Source organism: Phacochoerus africanus, chromosome 3, assembly GCF_016906955.1.
Source record: "Phacochoerus africanus isolate WHEZ1 chromosome 3, ROS_Pafr_v1, whole genome shotgun sequence".
Classification (NCBI taxonomy): Eukaryota; Metazoa; Chordata; class Mammalia; order Artiodactyla; family Suidae; genus Phacochoerus; species Phacochoerus africanus.
Genome location: NC_062546.1, coordinates 125,846,461 through 125,869,762, shown reverse-complemented (window position 1 = coordinate 125,869,762; position 23,302 = coordinate 125,846,461). Strand labels below are relative to the sequence as shown.

Here is a 23,302-nt window from a genome sequence, read left to right as displayed (position 1 = left end):
TTAATCAGGCAGGTTTGTAGGAGTGGCCACCAGGAAGAAAATGGAGCGTGGCAACAAACTGAAGACAATGCAATGCTGTTAGAAGACGGAGCCTGGTGGAGTTCCCATTGTGGTTCAGTGGTTAACAAATCCGACAAGTGTCCATGAGGACTAGGGTTTGACCCCTGGCCTCACTCAGTGGGTTAAGGATCTGGCGTTGCCGTGAGCTGTGGTATAGGTAGAAGATGCGGCTCAGATCCCACATTGCTGTGGCTGTGGTGTTGGCTGGCAGCTGTAGCTCTGATTTGACCCCTAGCCTGGGAACCTCCATATGCCACGGGGACAGCCCTAAAAGGACAAAAAAAAAAGGAGTCTGGTGAAATCTATAGTGGTCCAATGATACTGAGAAATAAAGAGATTTTACAGAGAGTGTGTTGGGGTTCTTTGACATGCAATGCACAAGCTACTGTAAATATGCTTCAAATACTGTCACAGAGTTTCCTCAGTTTGAATCTGAATAAAGTCAACTGAAGAACTTGTAAACCCTGGACAAAAGCAGCAACAAAACCTGTAAATGGCCAGTAAGGGCGAGGCCAATGGGATCTCCATGGGCCAGGATGAGGAAATCGATTTTACCTGTGATAATATCTTCAATGGCACCATCTTTTCCTTCGTATACGTGTCTATTATCTTTAACTTGTCGCCTTCTTAATTCTGCAATTAATTCTTGCTGCTGCCTCTTTGATTTGTGGGAAGGAGACTGAGAAAAAAGAATGGCAGAGATCAGTGGGACCAGCACTTGCTGGAGGTTTGGAAAAATCTAAAATGTATCTGAGCATTTTGATACTAACAAGCAGCCTCTGCCCAAAACAGAAATGGTGCCATCTCAATATTCTGCTCAACAGAAAAAAAAACCAACAAAACCAAAACCAAACAAACAAAAAACCCTGAATGCTTCTGGGAAGAGAAACTTTTTCACTGAAGGACAGACACAACTGGCTGCAATGGGAAGGCTGGATCCTACACAACAAGAGGCAGCTGGTAATAACCACTGACTTCTTCAACTTTGGTTCAGAGGATGGTGGTGAAGAATACTCTGACCCACCAGCCTCTATGGTCTTTACCCATGTTGTTTCCTCCATGGAATGCTCCCTCTCAGTCCCTCTCAAACCTCCAGCTATCATGACAACACAAGTGGTGACCCCAGGAAGTCTTTCCATCCCTGGACACTAAGCCATCCAATCATCAGGTTACACAGGATGGCCTCTCTGTAGATCCAGCTGAGATTTACATTCCTGATCTCTAGCAACTTGGAAATGCCACACAACCAGGCCTATAGCCTCATTCCAGTGATGGCTGAACAAACGAATGAAAGAACAAGTGCCCACCTGCCAAGTTCCCAAGCCCTTGAAGGAAGTGGGAAGCACCCTGTGCAGACCTGGCTGGCTGTCCACCTTGCCTGCATGTCTCTGAGGAGCCGTCAGGGCCTCCCCTCAGATAAGGGCCATTCTTAGGAGCCTGGCACACCTCACCTTTGGGTCCTGCTGATCCAGCAGGGCTTCCTGTTCCAGGAGTTTCTCCATCAGTGCCTGTTCCTGTTTTTTCCTCAGTTCGTTCTCCTCTTCTGCTTGCTGGGTAAAATCAAAAGAAGCAAAAGATTATGTCACTGCAAATGCCAGCAGTTGACACTTCAAAAAGTCATTCTTAGAGAACCCTTGGTGAACCAGGGATGAGAGAGTAAAGGGAAGGTTTTTTTGTTCTTGCCTTTTTTTTTTTTTTTTGGTCTTTTTAGGGCCACACCTGTGGCATATGGAGGTTCCCAAGCTAGGCTTTGAATTGGAGCTGTAGCCATTGGCCTAGACCACAGCCACAGCAACACGAGATCTGAGCCAGGTCTGCAACCTGCATCACAGCTCACAGCAACACTGGATCCTTAACCCACTGATCAAGGCCAGGGATCGAACCCGCATTCTTATGGATACTTGTGTCAGGTTTGTTACCGCTGAACCACGATGGGAACTCCAAGAAGATTCAGAAGAGCTACACTTTCTGCCTGCCTATGCCTCTGAGTTAGGGTCTTGCTGTCTGTCCATTAACACATCTCTTCACATTCTAGTGGCTGAATGTCACCTCTGCCGGCAGTCCTTTCCAGACAGACCTCTCCCTACTCGCTGCTTCTTAGTCTCAGTCCCACAGATGTGGTGGGACCTCCCCTTTTGGCAGCTCTGCTCAGTGATTTTCGTGAGATTGTTTTTCTTCCAGAATCTGTCAACCTCCCTATGGCTTCTCTGAAAGAAGGGGCTCAGGCTCCTCTCCTTTTGCTCATCGTTTGGGGAAAATCTCCATCCCCTGGCCTCTGGTTTCCTCAGGGGCCTCACCAAGTGACACTCTTGGGCTCTCTCTCCACAGCTTGCTTCTTTCCAGGGAGGTGGTGTCGAGCTGGATGAATTAGGGAGGTCAAGGTGAGCCTGCCTGTGTTAGTCCTGTCCAGATCTGTGGGCTTCCTAGAGCCACCTTTCTTTTTTTTTTTTTAATTAAAAAAATTTTTTTTAATTTAAAATATTTTAATTTTTTTGTCTTTCTGGGGCCACACATGTGGCACATGGAGGTTCCCAGGCTAGGCATCAAATTGGATCTGTAGCCACTGGCCTATGCCATAGCCACGCCAGATCCGAGCCACATCTGTGACCTATACCTACACTTAACCCACTGAGCAAGGCCAGGGATCAAACCCACGTCCCCATGGATACTAGTGTGTTTGTTAACCACGGGGCCATAACCCCTAGAGCCACCTTTCAGTCCACACTAGACAGACGCTGGTCCAGAAACCTGCAGACCTGGCAGGACTAACACAGCCGGGCTCACCTTGCCCTCAGCCAGAGTGCCTCTGCCACAGGCCAGGGCTCACTCCTTTTACCCTTTACACATTCAACAGCTCCGTGGGAGGCCTGGGATTCTCAGTCTTTCGACCCGCCTGTAGGGTGAGCAGTCAGCAGAGCAGCAATGGTCCTGAGCATCCCCCTTGCCCCACAGGGCAGCCAAGGGCTTTTGTTTGGAGGCTGAACCCCAACTGGCTGGGTGGAGACAGAGAGCATCTAGGCTGAGGGCGAGAGACGGCCATCTCATCCTGACCACCCAGATCTGCTGCCCAGAGGCACCGGCGGGGCCTCTGCAGAGTGGCGGAGATGCAGATACCACTCCAGGAGGGCACTCACTTGAGAAATAATGCCAAGAAAGGCTTGAAAGAAGACATCAGACTCCTGTTTACCTTATAGGCTTTCACGAACCGGACAAAGACAGGAAAGAAGACAGAGGGTGGTGTTGTCTTGGGGTTTTCTCCGAAGTACTTCACCACATCATCGAAGGCATCCTGTGAAGAAGTGAAATTTCTCTTGAATGTCATTAGCTCCGGCACTTGAACTTGACGCTCTGGGGAAAGGGCTGCAGGGGCTCCCCAGCTCTCCGGCCATCACCCTCCCTCACCTCCTTACTTCTCCACAATTCTCTACAGCCTGGGTTTCCTCCCAAACCCTGGACATAGGCAACAGGAAGAATGTAGTGTGATGCAGTTTAGGAATCCATCTCTAGGACCTCCTGCACTTCTACACATACTTACGTAAGCAAAGAACTACTCCTTTCAGGAATTTCCTAAGGCCATGCAGGTCTCTTTAAAACCAGCAAGGTTAGACGGGGATCTCAGCATTCTGATCCCAGCTCACCGCTTCAGCGCCCTTGACAGTAGCCCCACAGTAGAGACACACAAGTCTCTGCTTGAAGCCTCCCGGGATAAGACAGCCAGCCTCATGAGGGAGCCACCCCACTGCATCTGTTGATTTCCAACAACTCTGCCTTCCCTTCTACTGATGGTGTGCAGTCTATTCTGGCTGCTTCTCAAGTGCATACACTTGACCCCCAGTATAGTGTAGGAGTTCAAAGTCCTACAGAAACCCAACACCCTGGGAACCCTGAGCAGAGGCCTGACTCGTGTTGGTTGTAGGGAATACAGGACCTACATAGAGGCAGCCTAGGAGGGGAAGGGGAGGGGACGGGGAGGGCCTCAAGAGAGGAGGGTGAAGATCCCAAATGAGAAGAGGACAATGAGCAGGACAAGGGCATCTCCAGGTACCAATTTCAGAAAAACCCCTTGGTCCTAAATAATAACAGCTGCTTAAGAAATCAACCCTCAGCAGACAGGGGGCAATTCTCCCTCAAAGCCAGGGCCAATGCCCCAGGTGGCGTCAGGGATCCAATCCCTCCTGGCTGGGCATCAAGGGGCACAGATACCCACCTGTGCGATCTTGGCATCGTCCTGCAGCTTCTTCAGCTTCCCTTCATTGTTGAAGATGAACTCTTTGAGCAGCGTGTTGTGGTCATGCATGGTGTACTCTCTCTTGGTCAGGTCCATACCCCTCTGCAGCTCCTTGACGTCCAGCAAAACATTCTCAAGGGAGACTGAAGTAGAGAAAGCAATGGCCTGGGACTTTAACAGGGGAAGGCAGTGCCACCATGGGCCTGGCTGACAAAGTGAGTTCTCAGTGGGTTCCTAGGGTCAGCTAAGAGCCTTACATCCAGTCTCCAGCCTTCAGTGCAGAGGGCCTTAAAAAGGAATCATTTACTCGAAGCTCACTATCAAGCATGGAAGTTAGTCCCAATAGGCACGAATTCATTTGCCCTATTAGCCCCTGCTGCCAATGAGGAAAAGCGGCACAAAGATGTGGCGTGGCCTGTCCTAGGTCACACAGCTGAGAGGCGGCAGAGATGGGGTTCAGAGAACAACCGTGGACCCCAAATCCTGCGCTTGTTTCCAACTATCCCATTTCTCTCAGGGGATGGTAACCAGTTGGCTGGCCTGTAGGCTCAGAAGTTCCTTAACTGTGACAGGCTCAAGTGCTCATCCTCTACCTGACACTGTGAACCCTCCTGCATTTCTGTGGCTCTCCACCAGGGGGCACATTTTACCTGCTGAAGTTCAGTTGTATTGGCTGCTAGGATGCAAAGCAACCTTGGACAGCTTCTTCTCACTCAACAACCCTTCCGTGCTTATGAAGAGATTATTAGCATGAACCTTTCCATTTAGTCCCGTGGCTGCCTACAGGAGGTCTGCGCCCCATCTCCACTCCCCACTGCCTGATTCAGCTCTGCACATGGAAGAATTACGGACCAATGAGGCATGTTTTTCCCTCACGAGACCCACACTGTGTTATTCATCTTTGACTCTTCAGTGCTTAGGCCAGTGCCAAGTACACAGCAGGAACTCCAAAGGGTCCACTGGATAAACAAAGGAGTGAGTGAATAAATGGGCGAAAGGATAAGGAATCCATATCACCTGGTCACCTGGGCCCCAGAGACAGAAGACAAGTCAGCCGGAGAGCACCTCAATCTTCCCATTTCCATCCTGATTTTTTTGAAATAACCCTTTTGGGGAATCTCATTTGGGCCACACGAAAATGTGCTACTTGAGTTTTTTTAAACTTTTTTTTCTTGATTAGAAAAGTTGCTAAAGGAGTTCCCAACGTGGCTCAGTGGTTAACGAATCTGACTAGGAACCACGAGGTTGTAGGTTCGATCCCTGGCCTTGCTCAGTGGGTTAAGATCTGGCATTGCCGTGAGCTGTGGTGTAGGTCACAGACACGGGTTGGATCTGGCAAGGCTATGGCTTGGGCTGGCAGCTGCAGCTCCAATTCAACCCCTAGCCTGGGACACATCCAGATGTCTTGGGTGTGGCTCTAAAAAAAAAAAAAATTATGACTTATATAAGAGGGTTGTGTGGAGTTCTCCTGAATAAGAACACAGAAGCAGCAGCCATTTACTTTGAAAAGTCAGAGAATGTCTTGGCCTCAAAGATTCAATTCACTAAGTCTAGGGGAGGTCTCAGGAATATGAATCTATAAAAACCACTTTTGCTGATCATGGTTCAAGATCATAATTTGAGAATCACAGCATGTAACCAACTCCAAGGTTGACCTGCGTCTTGTTCCTTTTCTAGCCTAATATTCTTTTGAGAGGACATGGTACACTAGACAACACACCATATGAGAAGATGACCTGGGTTTGAGTTCTGTTACTATCACCTTCTACCCATGTGACTCTGGGGAAAGGCATTTAACATATTAAATGTCAGTTTTCTCATCTGTAACATAAGAATACTATTACCCAGTACAGCCCAACTATCGCAGATTCACTGATGATTTAAATGAGAAGATGCATAACTGTCATAGGAAAGTAACAACCAAGAGGTATTGGTAATTTAACTTGTGCTCGGGCTAAAAGCAAAATGTTTAGAACTGTCACACCTGAGAAACTGGGACAGCACAAAATCTAATTAGAGTGCGTGTTGGGGGGTGGGTCTCAGATTCTCATTCTCTTATTTCAAATGACAGCAACCGAATAATAAGGGCAACAGATGAAGAGGGAAGGTGCACGAGGCCCAAAGACCTGGATCTTTACAAAGAGGACACTGAGGTCACCCTCACATCTATGACTATATGGCTCCCAGGAGGGGGCAATGCCATCAGCTCAGAGCCTCTGATGTTTAAGTTTTGCCTTTACAGAGGGGTTCTTTTTTTTTTAGGTCTGTACCCCCAGCATATGGAAGTTCCCAGGCTAGGGGTCAAATCGGAGCTACAGCTGCCAGCCTACGCCTCAGCCACAGCAACGCAGGATCTGAGCCATGTCTGCAAACTACACCACAGCTCACAGCAACACCGGATCCTGACCCACTGATTGAGGCCAGGGATTGAACCCACATTCTCATGGATATGAGTTGGATTCATTTCCACTGCACCACAACAGGAACTCCTATGGAGGGGTTCTGATGGGGGTCATCTAAGCAGGGAATGGTCCCCCCATGAGTCAAGGCCTCCAAACCCCAGAGTAACGTTAACAGCTGAAGTCAAGTACCTGCAGCAGCCTTCTCCACATAATGAAGCTCATTATAAAAGAGCGACACTTGATGGTATTTTTCTTTGACAACGTTGGATATATAGTGCAACAGTGTCTGCTTTCGGTCTGTTGACTTTGTATCTAGGAGCTGAAAGCCAAAGGAACACAGGTTAGAGCACAAGATGAGGGGAGAGTGAATGATGATGATGAGAATGAATACCTGCGCACAGGTGCCCCAAGGGGACAAAAAAACATTCCTACAGGAGAGTCAGATCGCTCTCGGGTGAACCAGCCCAGTGATTATCGAGTGACAAGAGGACTTCCTGACCAGGGAACATGCTCAACCTTATGTACCAGGGCTGTTCCTACACCTCTCCTCACATGAGCCCTCCAGCCCCCAGCTGCTTTCCCACCTCCCCGCTTACAAGAAAGAAAACTCCAGTTCCAGTGCTCTCCCAAGTGATGGCCAGGGCAGGAGTGAGGGTGGAGGCAGCAGGTGTGCACAGGTGCACCCCTCCCAGCAGGGCTCTGATGCCATAGTTTTCACATCCCGCTCAGCCCCTCTGATTCCCCAAGGCAAAGCAGATGTGCTTAAGGGACCATGGGTTCTGGGGGACAGAACTGTGACTAATTCAACACTCTATTTTAACCACATCTCCCCACTGCTGGGGACTCAACTGCTGTGCGACCTGCTCCCAGGGAAGCCAAGTTAACAGATGTAGCTTAGGAACAGGGGTCCATGCAGCATTTTCTCTGTTCCTGTTCATATTAAGTCAGGTGACTCTGAAAAGCAGAGCACCCTTTTGCGCTCAGGGAAAAAGAAAATATTTTAAATACAGAAAAGTATAAAGCAGCGGTTTGAAAAAACTCCTTAATTCCATTCAACCTTTATGTTAATCCAGTTTGTTTTTAACGGCCACATCCACACCATATGGAAGTTTCTAGGCTAGGGATTGAATAGGAACTGCAGCTGCCAGTCTACGCACCACAGCAACACAGGATATGAGCCATGTCTGCAACCTACACCACAGCTCACAGCAACAGTGGATCCTTAATCCACCGAGCGAGCCCAGGGATCGAACCCACATCCTCATGGATACTAGTTGGGTTGGTTACCACTGAGACACAACAGGAACTTCCTGTGTTGGGTTTTCAACCCACAGAGCCACAAAGAAACTCCTCTCTGTTAATATCTTAACCTACTTCTATTCAGTTTTTTTCTCCATATTTTAATTAAAATAAAACCATACAGGCAATTTACACTCTGCTTTCTTTCCTAACCACAACATCACCTATTCCTTGGAGAATTCATCACAAATATTCTAACAGCTGAAGAACAGTTTGCTATATTAACCATTATTTAATCATTTCCCCAGATGTTGAATATTTATATTGTTGCTAACTGCTTGCAAATTAGAAATGAAAGATAGCATCCATAATTCAGACTCCTGAGGAAAAGATTCTTAGAGATGGAAATATTGGGTCAAAGATTATAAGCTTTTTTTTGTTTGTTTTGTTTTGTCTTTTTAGGGCCACACCTGCAGCATATGGAGGTTCCCAGGCTAGGGGTCTAATCAGAGCTGTAGCCGCTGGCCAACGCCAGAGTCACAGCAATGCCAGATCTGAGCCACGTCTGCAACGTACACCACAGCTCACAGCAACGTCGGATCCTTAACCCACTGAGCGAGGCCAGGGATCAAACCTACAACCTCATGGTTCCTAGTTGAATTTGTTTCTACTGCGCCACAACGGGAACTCTGAGTATGAGCACTTTTAAGGTTCTAAGTGCTTGCTGCCAAACAGTGTTCCCAAAAATTTGTACCAACTGCTCCTCCCACTAGCAGACAATCTTCACCGGAATATCCCACCCTCACCTCCCAGAGCAAACTCTCTCTGCCCCAGGACTTAATCTTTGCCAGCTGTTCTGTGCCTCATACAACTCTTGTATTTCTTTTAGCCCACTCACCAGATCTAAACTCTGAAGTTTAAATCCATAAACTGCTCCTCGTTTACTGCTATTCATATAGTTTCCAAGGGCCAAGATGATCTGCAGAGAGAGAAAAGAGAAGCCTCTCAGTTCAGCATCATAGGCACTCCCAGGCTCAGGGAGGCAGCTGACGAGTCAGCTCTTCCACGCATGTATATGAGGAAAACTTCACTTGCCTCCAGAATTTTCTTGAGTTTTTGGGATGACTTTATAGAAACGGATGCTGCTATAATTGAGTGCAGTTGCTAGATTCCAGTCAAAGGACAGGAAGGGGAGGGAAAAAAAAAAAAAAGACATGTTAAAAATGGGAAACTCTAATTGAAAATTAAAAATTAACACAGAAGAAAATAGGCCTCCCTTTAGACCTTATAGCCTTAATGCTGAGATTCTATTTTTCCTAAGCATAACCTATTTAAGTTGTCCTACTAGGTCTTAACTATGGCATTATATATGCAAGCTCATTTCAAAGTATTTGAAATAAGAAGTGTTATCAGAACTAGCTTAAAAAAACAAAACAAAACAAAGATGAACTAGCTTATCGTAAAATCTGTCAGCAATGAGACTCAAGAGTTAGGAGTCAGCAATGTCTTCTGGCAGAACCCAGTTCCCTGCCCACTGTCTCTAATCATGCAATACAATTCATATTTTTAAATCAATGGAGCTGGCCAAGAATGAAAACAAAACAAAATACCAAAGAAATATAATCACTGTGCAGAAGTTCTCAGAACATGTCTTGGACAGACATGCTACTAAAATCAGTAATTAACAATCGTTTATTTCAAAGTAGACCTGGAAAGAACTCGGAAAGAACCACTTGGGACATTCCTTGGGAAGAACTATTTAGGACTACCAGGTGAACACAGAGGAACGAGAGAGGGTTGGCTATTACTTCCGCATCACCACGTGTCCTGGAAACAGCTTTCAAGGAAAAAGATTCTTGAGACAAATTTCATGCTTCCAATCAAAGTCCAAAAGCCTTTTCACTCTACGAGATCGTTTTTAGAAGTAAAGTCACACATTTTCAGTCTTGCCAACCCAGCCAGAGGACTGGTACCTCTAGGAGGGGACTGAATCTGAGAAAATGATTTTCCTTCTTCTCTGTAGTCAAGTGTCCTTTGAAATGCAGAGAACATTTGTAGACATGAGAAATGACATTCTCTAGAGAGACGGGCAACATGCAACATGGAAATTTCACTGTTTTCAGGTTTATCTGGCATACACTATGTGAAAGAGATGGCAAGAATAAAAATGCCATCTATAAATTTCTGGAAAGGAGTCTGTAACACTCATAATGTTACCTGCCATCTGAGAGGAACTCAAGACAAAAAAAATTCTATCCCTTTGGACCCCCTCCCTTGCCAGAGTTGGTCCACTCACAGGAGTCAGCATCTGGATGCTTTCGGCAAAGTTCCCGATGAAGGCCATGATGGTCATCTTCTGCATGAGCCTCTCAATTTTACTGAACTGCATCATGAACCGGTCTTCATCCGACAAGTTCTCCACGGGCTTCCTCTCCCGCTCATAGAGCCGCAACACTTTCACCTCATTCTCAGTTGGCAAGAACCGCATCAAACATTCTACAAAGTCTACAGGCAACGTCTTCAGGTCAAATCTGAAGACAGCAGTACGCATGTCAGTATCAGAGAGAATCTCCTCCCCTTTCAACCACACCTCCATCCGGTCCAGCTCATGCACCACCTAGTTGATGAGATGATGTCTACAGATGTGAAGATGCCCTTCAGTGCTAGCTCCTGACTCTGCACCAAGCACCTTCGTTCATCCTTCCTGGAAACCTGGACTTTCTCACACCTGCCACGCTCAGTTTTTAGGCTAATAGTATAGCTCTAGGCCTCTAGAAAGCAATAGTAAATGACAGCAGGAAGAAAGAAGCAAAAGGAAGGCTGAAGTATCTGGTGGTTAAGTGGTTCAAGGACATGCCTTTTTTATGCATGTGAAGTACTACTCATTAAGGAAATTTAATATTACACACAATTATGGAATATCTGATGAACTCTGTAAAACAAACTATTTCAACTACACCATTTAGTCTGGAATATTTTTTCTTTACAAAATATGCACCTTGAAATTCATGCTGTGGAGCAGTGGGTTAAGAATCCAACTGCAGCTGCTCAGGTCGTTGAAGAAGCACGGGTTTGATCCCGGCTAAACAAAGGAGGTTAACGGATCTGGCACTGATGTAGCTGTGGTGTAAGTTGCAGCTGCGGCTCAAATTCAATCCTTGGCCCAGGAACTTCCATATGCCACAGGTGCAGCCATTAAATTAAAAAAAAACCAATATGCATTCAAATGCTTGCACCATATGAATGTTCTGACTTAAATGCATGCATCCCTTGAAGGGATAGGTCTTTGTGCATGTATGTGCAATCCGAACAAAAGAAATATTTGCTTCAACCTCTATTTTCTTCTCTGGACAAGCTTTGTTCAGCAAAACAATAGAATTATACTTAATCATCATGACAAGATATATAAACATTAAAAAACAAGATGTATATCAGGTTTCAATATCAGAAATCAGAACAGACTATAGGATGCACTAAATGACTGGATCATGATCCTGGCTGAGGACATGAAACTGGAACGAATGATTTCTCACTGTCACTTACTCCTCTAAGAATCTCTGATCGAAATGTATGAAATATCAATTAATGATGAATTAGTTCCTAAAACATCTAATAACATCCTTATTTTTGAGAGTCACCACAACCACAAGAAGGGTAGGAAGATTCTTCTAAATCGAAGAGTAAAAAAGACTACCACCTTCTCTTCAGTTCAAGGATAAAAAAAAGAAATAAACTTGGTTTACAATGTCCTGAAAGTGCTAAGGAGCAACAAGAACCACATTCCTACTGTTATGAATTAAAATATGCATCTGTATCATATTTGCATCTGGCATTGAACTGTATCATTCCACAAATGCCATCAAATTTGTACTCAACAAGTCTGGATAAAATTCAGATGTTCCATAGAAAACTGACATTTTCTCCCTTTTAAAAGCATCTGCAATACTTCTCTCAACTTTCCTTTTATGTAAGTGTGACTGCAGGCATATATAAGACAGCAGACAGAGATAATAAATGATGTCACGATGCAGTTGTTATTCTTCTAAAACAATTAATTACTCATTCTAATACAGCACCCCGAGGATCATTTCTGGTCCACCTCTTCAGCATTACCATTTTTATCCTAAATTTACAATGATACAACCTTCCAGAATGTCCTGAACTTACACATGAATTGCTTTACAGATCTCATCGGCGGTCTTTCCAGCTTTCCTCAAAGTTATGGCAAGATTCTTGGCCCTATTTGCTTCTAGTAACGTCACTTTGTTTGATCCCTTCTGTGTTATCTTCTGTTTGCTTGAAGAAAGATCAATGGCAGGACCTTGGGCTTTTGTCTTAAATATTTCCTCAAATTCATCTACATTTAAATCCTGGGGAAGGGAAAGGAATGAAACAGGCAAGTTAGACTATACTTGCAAAAGAAGTCAGGAAGCCACCCTTTAGATAGTTTCCTAGGCATCAGAGAAGTTACTTTCCCTACTAAGTACTTGTCTTTGGCTGTGGCTTGCTCTATTTCCCTATTTGTGTCAGAGCTGTGTGACTCATGCCACATATAAACAGACAAAAATGCCTGAACCAGACAACTGATTCCACCCATCCAATTCAACTACCTTTCAATTGCTGGCTTGTAGGGAAGGCCACCACAGACTAAAACTAACCATCTATCCAGTTAGAGGGTGTGATTCTTGAGTCCTTTTTCACCTATAGTTCAATACAGGGTTTTTTTTTTTTTTTAATTGTTTTAATAAATTAAGGGCATAGATTGCACCAGATGTGGTTTTTTTTTTTTGACGGTGAAGATATTCAAAACTATTCCATTTTAACTTTTTAAACATAGAACCACCTTACAAAATAGCATCCAATTGTATTCTTTATATCAAGGCACTTAAAACACTAGCTTTTATTGCTGAGACTTTTGGGCTAACAGAGTGCCCATTCTGGCTTTGCTGCACAGGGAGAGACCCTTGTTTCTAACCAATGAGAAAGATACCTCCAGAATTCGCTCGTCATCAATTTCGTTGAAGACTGTGCCATTGATCTGATTTGGCTTCAGGGCAACCCAGTTAAAGACTGGCATTCTGAATTTCGTCTTGATTGGCTTCTTAATTTTCACAGCTACAGAGGTCAGAGAGGATGAAATTAAGATTCCACCAAGACCCTCAATTAACAGTCCTTGCAGATGACACTCTAACACTGGAGGAAGACATGGCCAGGTGTATGTAAACATGGAAAACATCACACAAGGCTTTGACCACAGCAACCTGAGGTCATCACTTGGTTGACTGATACAACAGTGTGTTAAAACTGCCTAAGAGCCAGGGGGGGTTGCTTTTATTTATTCATTTATTTTTTATTTTTATTTTTTAATTTTGTTTTTTTAGGGCTGCACCCACGGCATATGGAAGTTCCCAGGCTAGGGGTCTAATCAAAGCTATAGCTGCCAGCCTACACCACAGCCACAGCAATGCAGGATCTGAGCCATGTCTGCGACCCACATCACAGCTCAAGGCAACACTGGATCCTTAGCCCACTGAGAGAGGCCAGGGATTGAATCCATGTTCTCATGGATTCTAGTTGGGTTCATTTCTGTTGAGTCACGACGGGAACTCCCTTTATTTATTTTTTTAATGTAGGCAACTGAATTGCTGAAATATAGTCAGTGTCAGGACAAAACTTAAGACAAGGGAGCAGAAATTATTTTCCATGTTATTAGCAGAGAGGGCAAATACTCTGTGACTCAGTCTGATACTGGTGAACATGAGTGAGTTTTGATATTCTCAATTCCTGGTTCTAGAACACATATTTCCAAACAATTCTTAGAAGATGATCAGAGACTGAAAACAGTGTCTGCCTAAACCACCAGGAATGTAATGTCAAGAAGGCTAACTTTCAGCCAAAGTGATACATTCCTGTGGACGATTTCGATGATAGGGATTATACTGGCTGCTGACTTATTTAAATAGACTAAGAGCCACAAACGGCCCTAATAGAAAATATTTAAGAAGATAAAAGGAGTACTCAGAAATCTGGGTTTGTATTGCTTTTCTGAGAAGGGCCACAGACCCCTCCCCTCTTTTTGAAGAGCAGCTTCGCCCCAAGAGTCAGCCAGGTGTGACTAGAAGGTATTAATGAACCCATTAGAAATACTGAAAACCTCTTACTAGGGAGGAAGGGCTCCATCTTTGAGGGGATGGAGTAGAGGAGCACCAGCTCCTCTTACTCTGGGAAAATGAGCTAAAAAGGGCAATCTATTAAAAGTTCCATTACTTAATGACACACCACAAAGAAGTCTTCCTAAACTAATCAGCTATAAACATTCTTTTTTTTTTTTGGTCTTTTTAGGGCCACACCTGCAGCACATGGAAGTTCCCAGGCTAGGAGTTAAATCGGAGCTGTAGCTGTTGGCCTAAACCACAGCCACAGCAACGGGGGATCCTTAATCCACTGAGTGAGGCCAGGGATTGAACCCATGTCCTTAAGGATACCAGTCAGGTTCTTTATTGCTGAACCACGATGAGAACTCTAAATATTCACTTTCTGAAGTCCATCTCGGGATGGCCACATTATTTGGGAAGGGAGGGAGAAGAAATTCAGCACAGGACAAAATCCAAGTAGGATACCACTGGGCTTTTCCCTGGCTGCCTGCCGCACTGAAAAAAGGGGACTGAGACAATGCCTCTCGTTCCTCCAGAGTTATGCAGGCCATATAAACAGCAGAAATGTCACCTGCCAAATCCACACAAAAGCATGCAGGAACACAGAAACACAGCTCTTGCCGAACCAGCCCTTCTACCACCAACTATGACACCTTGGTCCCCACTACCCAGGAGTGGCAGATTTCTCACCACACTCCATCTCTGTCTACACTGCCCAGGAAAACCCATGTCCTCAATGGGACAAAGGCTCTGACCGTCCTTTAGTCTGGCACTTCAGCGAAGTTAGGGGCACCTTCTTTTCCTAACCTGAGGTGACAGGTCAGCACCACTTGGCTCCAGTATCCCTCTGTAGACAACACAGGCCTCAGGACACCCTCTATGAGTCACTCCACCTGCAGTCACCCTACCCTCAACTCTCTGAGCAAGATTAGGAATAAGCCTGAGATGAGAACACAGGCAAGAACGTTCTCTTTGGAAAGGCTGTGCTCACCCCGGGGAGCTGGGTGGGTTAGCGGGAGTGGGGGTCTACAGGCAACCATGATATACGCCATGTTCCCAGTGTCCAGGTGACAGGAAGTGGCTCTATGTGGGTGGCTGGGTGGGTATTCGGTGGGGAGGGCTGGGCACCACTGGGAGGGGCCTAGAAAGGCCACTCCCAGGAGTTTCCCTTGTTCCAGAAAGGAGCTCTTCTTTCTTGTTCAGAATAAATCTAAAATCCTTCTAGATTTGAGGCCTTAGATCCAACTATCAAAATTAAACTAAAAGAAAAAATATTCCTTTGCTCAGGGACAAAGGAGCACATCACATGCAGAATGTCTGCTTAAAGGGCCATGATCTCTTCTATAGGTTCAACTACAACCAGTGTGTGGGCAACCCTGGCCTAACGGCAGGGAGCCAGCACCAAGCCTCCTGCAGACAACAGAGCAAACGCGATGGCTCAATGGGAGATGAGGTGGAGATGTCACAGCACAATGTGACCCACAGGAACACATGGCAGACACGCGACACACTCAGGGAGGAGCAACCTACAGAAAAGCTTGATTGGCCCGTCTTTTGTGGAAGCAGAAAGAACAAAGAAAATGCAAAAAAAATATTAGATATGGTTAGAGTCCAGCCTCTTAGCAGTTTATACACTCTCAGCAGAAAATTCCATGCACTGGAACATATTTTACAGAGAAGCACAGAGCCAAACCTTCATGTCCACCCAGGCCTGTCAGATGACTTTACTATTTTTGTTTAAAAAAATTTTTGTAGAAACAGGAGAAATATGATTTCCTTCTGGGGGTCCCAAAGGGCCATATTGACCTGTGCTAGGTATTCCTTAAGAGATAAACTTTTTTTTTTTTTGTCTTTTTGCTATTTCTTGGGCCGCTCCAGTGGCATATTGAGGTTCCCAGGCTAGGGGTCAAGTCAGAGCCGTAGCCACCGGCCTATGCCAGAGCCACAGCAAGGCGGGATCCGAGCCGCGTCTGTAACCTACACCACAGCTCACGGCAATGCCGGATTGTTAACCCACTGAGCAAGGGCAGGGACCAAACCCACAACCTCATGGTTCCTAGTCGGATTCGTTAACCACTGTGCCACGACAGGAACTCCTACAATTTTTTTTTTTTTTTTAATGAAAATCAATCAGCTGATAGTCCAAATGCTCATCATGAAGTTCCAAAGCACAGTCTTCCAAAGAGACAGTAAAAGGCTGCAGACGACCCAGCGGTCTGTCATCAATGACCTGGCCTGGCAAACAGGAACCAGACAGATCTAACCCAGACTCTAGGAGGTACACCTTACACTTCAGATGCACATTTCACACTAGGAAATGCAAAGAAAAGTCAACAAGATGAATGTAGGAGGCCTCCTCTTGGTCCCCTGAACACACCTGCTGATTGCCTGGGGAAGAGATAAGACATCTTTGTTGCCTGTGAATCCAGGAGCCTCACAATATCACAGGTTTCCGGCTTCTTGGAAGCCCTAAGCATATCATCTCAACTGTCTCTTGGGTTCATGGAGACGTACTGATTCTTTTCCTTTTTTTTTTTTTTCTTTTTCTTGTTGTCTTTTTAGGGCCGTATCCACAGCATATGGAAGTTCCCAGGCTGGGAGTCAAATCGGAGCTGTAGCTGCCGGCTTACATCCGAGCCACAGCAAACGCCAGATCTAAGCCATCTCTGTGACCTACACCATGGCTCACGGCAACACCGTATCCTTAACCCACTGAGTGAGGCCAGGGATCGAACCTGTGTCTTCATGGATACTAGTTGGGTTCGTTACCAATGAGCCACAATTGGAACTCCGAGAGATCCTGATTCTTTCTGGCCCCTTGGTTCCAGAGAGAGGGTGTCACTGAACACATTGGCTAAACATCGCACAGAATGGGCAACAACTACTAAGTATTAACGGCCAAATTAAAGATGAGTAATGAAAAGAGATTAAAGGCCTTGTAGAAACTGCCTCATCTCAAACTATCAAAGACTCACCAGGATCTTATAATCCTTACGTCTTGTAAAACAGAATATCCTGTCATTGTTTAATGGATGCTTTTTTTTTTTTTCAATTCCACGTACAGTCCTTCAAACTGTGTAAGACAGGAAAGGACAACTTCCAGATGTAGCCACAGTGTAGGTAGCAGTCAACGAGCAGCTGAGCAGAGAGCTCTACACAAAAACTGAGGCAATCAAGACAGCTGACAAATTTCAAAGATTAAGTAATGTGAAGAACCCAGGAGAGGACAAGATTCATTCAAAAGGGAGCCCTGGACCCACATATCTCAGCCTCTTGGCTCTCTGCTGCCCCATGGCAGTTCTGAGACCTGAACTGGAGTTCAGGTAAATGGAAGTTTTGCCAGAGAGAAAAGGAGAAAAGCAGCAGCACCAAAGGAGACACCATAGCAGCCACATCGAGCAGAGAGTGCTCTTGGGGAGCTCCAAGGAAAAGCCTCATCAGTGGGCCCAGGTGCACATGACAATGACAAGCTTTCATACCCTGTCACTAAAAACAGCATGTTGATGGAACAGCCTCCTGGGGCTCCTTAAGAGGTTTTCTGTTAGTCTACACTTCAAAATCCAACAGTCCCATGATGACGCTCCTTTAACTTTTGTCCTTCAGAAACAGTAACATTTCTAAGAGAAAGTGACAGGCAAGGGAGACCTTGAAAGGGGAAATAAGTCACTGGTTTACTGCCAACATGACTTTGAACAGGCACCTCCTTTGACAGTTTTATAGGAGTTGGGGTGGAAGTAAACACCTCGGATGTGATGTGCGACAAATGTGTGATGGAGGCTTACAGGCGTCAAAAAGAGATGAACTAGTCCTAAGGACGGTCTGGTAAAGATGCTGACAGGACAGATGGTCTAAGGGATGGAGCCTGGGAAATCTTTTACAGCTTAAGACCGTTGTTTAGATTTTGGACAAAAGGCTCTGGAAACTATTGCAGCCTTGGAAATGGAGATTAGTAGAGTAGTGTTTCATCAGGAATCAGAGACCTCACAAAAGGACTGAAATGGGTGAGGAGGCAGAATTATCTGATGTCACAGGGACAGCTCGGCACAGCTCAGAGCAATTCCAAATGCCAGGGAAATGCTCTGTGACTGGGAAAATGGCTTGCAGTATTTTAGAAAACAGTAAAAATTCATTTCCATGAGTCAAAAAGAACAACATGTATTTCCAGGCATTAGAGTAACTCTTTCCCTCTCGCCCACCTCCACCCCGTTGTATTTATGGTGAGGAAGCAGTGATGCTGCATTCTGTCCCGGACAGCAGGAAGACCACATGCATTATCTGGAAGTATTTCAAGGCAAGAAGACGCTGCTGTTGGCAACACTTTCCTTTGAAGCTTAATTCCTCTATGGTGAACTGTGATGTCCTCAAATGCTCACAAGAAATGCCTGGGAGCCTACAGCAGGCAATTACACAGAAAGGCATTTCCCCCCTTTACAGATGCTGTCGAAAATACCTTCAAAGAAAAGAGCCAGAAGCACCAGAAGCATGCCGTGTCAGAGCTTGGACTATCATGTTTGCTGAACCCATGGAAATGCACTGATCCCTAAAGAAGGTAACCTCTCTTCCCTTCTCTAGGTGGAGAGAGAAAAGGTGAGAAAACGATGTGAGATCACAGCTTCTCGATAGGGAGAGAGTGACAAAGGCTACTAAGAGAAAAATGCCTCCTGTGTGTGACAATTTCCCCTTTACCAGCTACATCAGCAGGTATGTAGCTATGTTAAGAGGAGATACATCTGATTTTGCAAGAGACCTGGACTTGGAAAGAATGGCTTTAACTCTCCAGAGGCAAGACAGATATGCATTTGTATTAGCATCTGGGTCTTTTTTTTTTTTTTTTAATTTTAGGGTTGCACCTGTGGCATATGGAGGTTCCCAGGCGAGGGATGGAATCAGAACTGTAGCTGCTGGCCTATACCACAGCCACAGCAATGCGGGATCCAAGCCTCATCTGCAACCTACATTACAATACATGTAACGCCAGATCCTCAACCCACTGAATGAGGCCAGGGATCAAACCTGGGTCCTCATGGACACTAGTCAGGTTCGTTATCCATTGAACCACAATGGGAACTCAAGTATCTGGGTCTTAATTGCGTGCTCTTACCTGCTAATCCTGAGTTGAAAACCACTGTGGGTGAAGACGTCCCGGGCAGCGGGGGTGCAGAGGGAGGAGGGGGAGGTGGTAAAGGAGGAGCGGGCACAGTGTCAGCTGCAGGACCCGGCAGAGGTGGAGGGGGTGGAGGGGGTGGGGGAGGCGGGGGTGGGGGTGGAGGCGGAGGGGGTGGAGGCATGGGCGGTGTTACTGGACCATTTTGCACTAGCAAAAGAAAAGAAACAAATTGACTTTGAAAATAGTGGAAAAGTTTTCCCTGCAATATGGCATGTGTACATAAAGCATCTGAAAACAAAACGATGAAAAGGACAAAAGGTTTTTTCCAAAGATTACAAAATGTCTTCAGTGACAAAATGAGGAGTATTTCAGAACATATGTGAAATGGTGATATATAATCTTCAAAAGTAAAAAGTTCTTAAAATCAGCAAGTGAAAGAACATGCAGACAAAGGACATAAACCTATAGTGGGTAAAAGAAGAAACACAAATACCTCAATGTGACCTCAGTTCTCCTGCCAAGGCTTCTTACCTGCTTCAGGAGCGTCTGACGACAGAGGTAGCGGTGGGGGAGGAGGAGGCAAGGGTCCTGAGGAGGCAGCCCCTGACACTGGTCCCACAAAGTTACCCACTGCCACTTCGGACCCTGTGGGCAGCGTGCCAGAAGCCACGACCGGCAGTATGGCAATGTCCCCATCCCCCTTCTTTTGAATTTTAATGGTCCCTTGTTTCTCCAGCTCATGAATCTTTTTTTCCAGGGTAGACTGTCTTTGAATGGCTTCTTCTTTCTCTTTGACCATTTTCCTTAATGTATGAACCTGGGTATTTGCATCTTTGTAGATTTCCTGCAAAAGAGCCCGTGGTCAAGACTTTGTCTTCACATGACCTTCATGCCCATTTACCATTAGATTGGCAAACTGAAGATAATGAAAATTACTCTCCTCTCAAAAAGGAAAAGTATACTTTATACATATATAGGAACTCTGTGGAACACAGCTAGTATCTATGAAGTCCCATTTGTTATCAACTGTACCCTGTTAATGCATGTGATACATTCTAGCAATTGTTACTGTTAACCCAGTTCTTTCCATTAATAAATGCTGGTAAGTCAATTTTCCCTGCAGGTGAAGAGGAACAGGGCAGAGATGACCCCCAAATAATTTTACAGCTGACTCTAGAATCTCCTGAGGGTATTCTGGTGGCACAGCATGTTTTCCTTTCACTGTTATTAAAATTCGCTTGTAACTCCTAGACCCGTACCCACTCACAGCAGACAAAAGGTCCCTCAGTCAGATTTGCATAGAAGTCAGAATGGGATTAAAAATCTGCAAATCGGAATAATCCACTCATGAGTAAGAGGGGCTGACTGTGTTGAGTGGATTCTGTGGCCTTCAAGGAGAGCAAGCTCAGGAGCGCAACTGTTGTAACAGTTTCCCTCTGGTTAATAAAACAGGCCAATGCTTCCCTCCACTAATTACTTATTTCTGTCTAGTGTCTTAGCAGAAAACAAAGAAGTTACAATTTTCAATTCAAAGGCTGTCTGGGTTCCTTTTTATAAGGGGCGCACAGAGTTCCAGGGCTAGGGTTTGTGGCACTCACTAGCTGGGCCTTATGCACGTGATCTCTCACCACAAACCTCCAGCAGGCAGGGAAACATTCTTCACACCCTGCCTAGTATTAATAATCTGAGAGTCTGAACTTGAATTAAGTCCATATGCTAGAATTCTGTCTCCATGGCGTGCCAGAAAATAAAAGTCCTAGAGTTAACTGTAGGACCTGTCAGAACATCAAGCAACACACATAGACATGATAACCATCGCATAAAATATGCCATATCGTTAACAGTGGTGTAAAGGCAAAAGCCATTTGCCTAAAAGCCCTACAGGCATTTATTTTAATGTTTTGATGTGCTGTACAATTCCAGGCACACGGATGGCACTCCATAAATACCTGACCCATAAGGTAAAACAATGCTAAGGCCAAGCAAAACAACTGGGATTATCTGATAATAAAATGGATTGGTTTTGCTTTCTGCTCGCGCGCTCTCTCTCTCTTTCTTTTTTTTGGTGAATGCCAGTAGATCACGCCTGTGTTGTGATTTCACCGTTTCCAAGGCAACCACCAAATCTGGTTTCAAGCAGAAGCAAAGCAAAGCAATATGAAGAAGTCCAAGTCTTAATAAAAATAAATAAAGGGCACGAATTAAATCTATGCTGTGCTTTCATTTCCAACCAACTGGGTGATCCAGAGAATCCACACAGACTCCTCCAGATGCAAAAATATTGTTGCTCCCCAAACCTGAGATAAGGAAGTTCTGACCCCCCAGCATTTGATTGCATAAACATGTGAAGACACAGCCTAACTGTGTACTTTTCACTTGAGCTTCCCCTCTGAAATGGTTCCAGTAAGTATGCTGCATCCATGCACTCCTCCGACAGGGACGTGTTCCATGTTCTATGTGCTACAGGCTCAACCTGGAGCACGTTCCCCATAATACACATCTGGGGCGGCTGCCATCAAACTTACTCGCACAACATCCAGCTCCTTATTCCGCTGCATGAGCTGCTTTTCCAGTTCCACGATCTTAGACATGGCTTCATTCTCTGTGTCTTGCAGTTTTTCAGATAACTGTAAAGTTTTGAAAGGGAAGACGTGTCACCATACAGGAGCATTCTGATGAGGTCCTTGGCTTTCAGAAAGTGTAGCTCAGAGACCACTAGGGGCGCATCGGAATCCTGCCTCTGATCCCCAAGTTGTCTGAAAATGCTGCTATATACAAGATGGTTCTGAACACATAACTTGTTTCTAACAGGAATTTATTTTCTAAGGGATCCTAAAAAAAAAAAACCCATACGTCTGCTCCTTAGCACTCAGACATACACAGTCTGTCTTTCACATTTCTGCAGGGCTGGCAAGAGCAGAGAACAGTAGGTGAGAGACAAGGACGAGTCACCTTTCCCTCCTTGAGAAAGACCATTTGGCAAGAGCTTTTGAAAAGCGTTGACCCAGAAAACTTGGTTTTGTTATTACAAGTCACCAGTTGAAAAAAACACTACTGCTTGTTTTGTCCCCAACTACGTAAACAATAAAAGTCATTTTGGAGGGGCAGTTCAAATAAACAGATGGCTGCTCTAACAGCAGGTTATCTAAGTACAGTCATGCGATGTCAGCTGAGGCTTCAGAGAAAGACGGGGTGAGCCATAGAGACAGTTACTTTTTGTGTAAGACTCTGAAATTGACTTCTGATTTCTTACATCTCACTGAGAAGATTCCATGTAAAAGAAAATCTGGGGAGTTCCTCATGGCACAGAGGAAATGAATCTGACTAGGAACCATGAGGTTGCGGGTTGGATCCCTGGCCTTGCTCAGTGGGTTGGGGATCTGGCATTGCCATGAGCTGTGGTGTAAGTGGCAGACGCGGCTCGGATCTGGCAATGCTGTGGCTGTGGCACAGGCAGGTGGCTACAGCTCCACTTAGACCCCTAGCCTGTGAACCTCCATATGCCACGGGTGTGGCCCTCAAAAGACAAAAATAAATAAATAAATAAATAAAAATCAGGGAGCCAAGAAGGGGAGTAAGAATGCAGGTTTACACCACTCAGGTTCAGAATATAATATAACTATTTTAAGGGAAGAGACAAAGAGAAAAAAAGGAAGAGTAAATGCTTTTCCTAAGCAAGTGACAACTAGGTCACCACAATACTTACGGAGGGAGGGGTGTTGGCAAATGGGCTTGACCATAAGCCATAAGGATGCCCCTTTTCAGAGTGATGGGAAAGGGGAAGAAGAATCACAAGCAGAAGTAATACTCTTTTTTGTTTTTTGTTTTTTTAATGACTGCACCTGCAGCACATGGAAGTTCCCAGGTTGAATTGGAGCTGCAGCTGCAGGCCTACACCACAGCAACGTGAGATCTGAGCCATATCTGCAACCTACACTGCAGCTTGTGGCAATGCCAGATCCTTAACCCACTGAGCAAGGGCAGGGAACGAATCTGCACCCTCAGGGACATTATGTCAGGTTCTTAATCAATTGAGCCACAATGGGAACTCCCACAAGAAACACTCCTAACTAGGAAAATGCGGAGAAAAATAAATGGACAATTCAAAGAG

The 23,302-nt window shown here is 45.2% G+C and overlaps 1 protein-coding gene across 6 annotated transcripts in view; it reads right to left on the bottom strand.

Moving 5' to 3' along the window:
* FMNL2 (formin like 2) overlaps positions 1-23,302 on the bottom strand; it is a 332,804-nt gene that overhangs the window by 8,042 nt on the left and 301,460 nt on the right. For 5 of the 6 annotated variants that reach the window (XM_047772630.1, XM_047772627.1, XM_047772631.1 and 2 more), the window contains 13 exons: positions 21,717-21,818; positions 19,723-20,035; positions 19,186-19,398; positions 12,920-13,044; positions 12,097-12,299; positions 10,226-10,460; positions 9,025-9,093; positions 8,828-8,908; positions 6,880-7,009; positions 4,268-4,431; positions 3,248-3,349; positions 1,512-1,610; positions 616-739 (listed from right to left, as the gene is read on the bottom strand). In XM_047772630.1, the coding sequence (XP_047628586.1) occupies positions 616-739; positions 1,512-1,610; positions 3,248-3,349; positions 4,268-4,431; positions 6,880-7,009; positions 8,828-8,908; positions 9,025-9,093; positions 10,226-10,460; positions 12,097-12,299; positions 12,920-13,044; positions 19,186-19,398; positions 19,723-20,035; positions 21,717-21,818 (1,960 nt within the window). The remainder of the gene's footprint in view (positions 1-615; positions 740-1,511; positions 1,611-3,247; positions 3,350-4,267; positions 4,432-6,879; positions 7,010-8,827; positions 8,909-9,024; positions 9,094-10,225; positions 10,461-12,096; positions 12,300-12,919; positions 13,045-19,185; positions 19,399-19,722; positions 20,036-21,716; positions 21,819-23,302) is intronic. The other variant, XM_047772632.1, reaches the window with a different exon arrangement.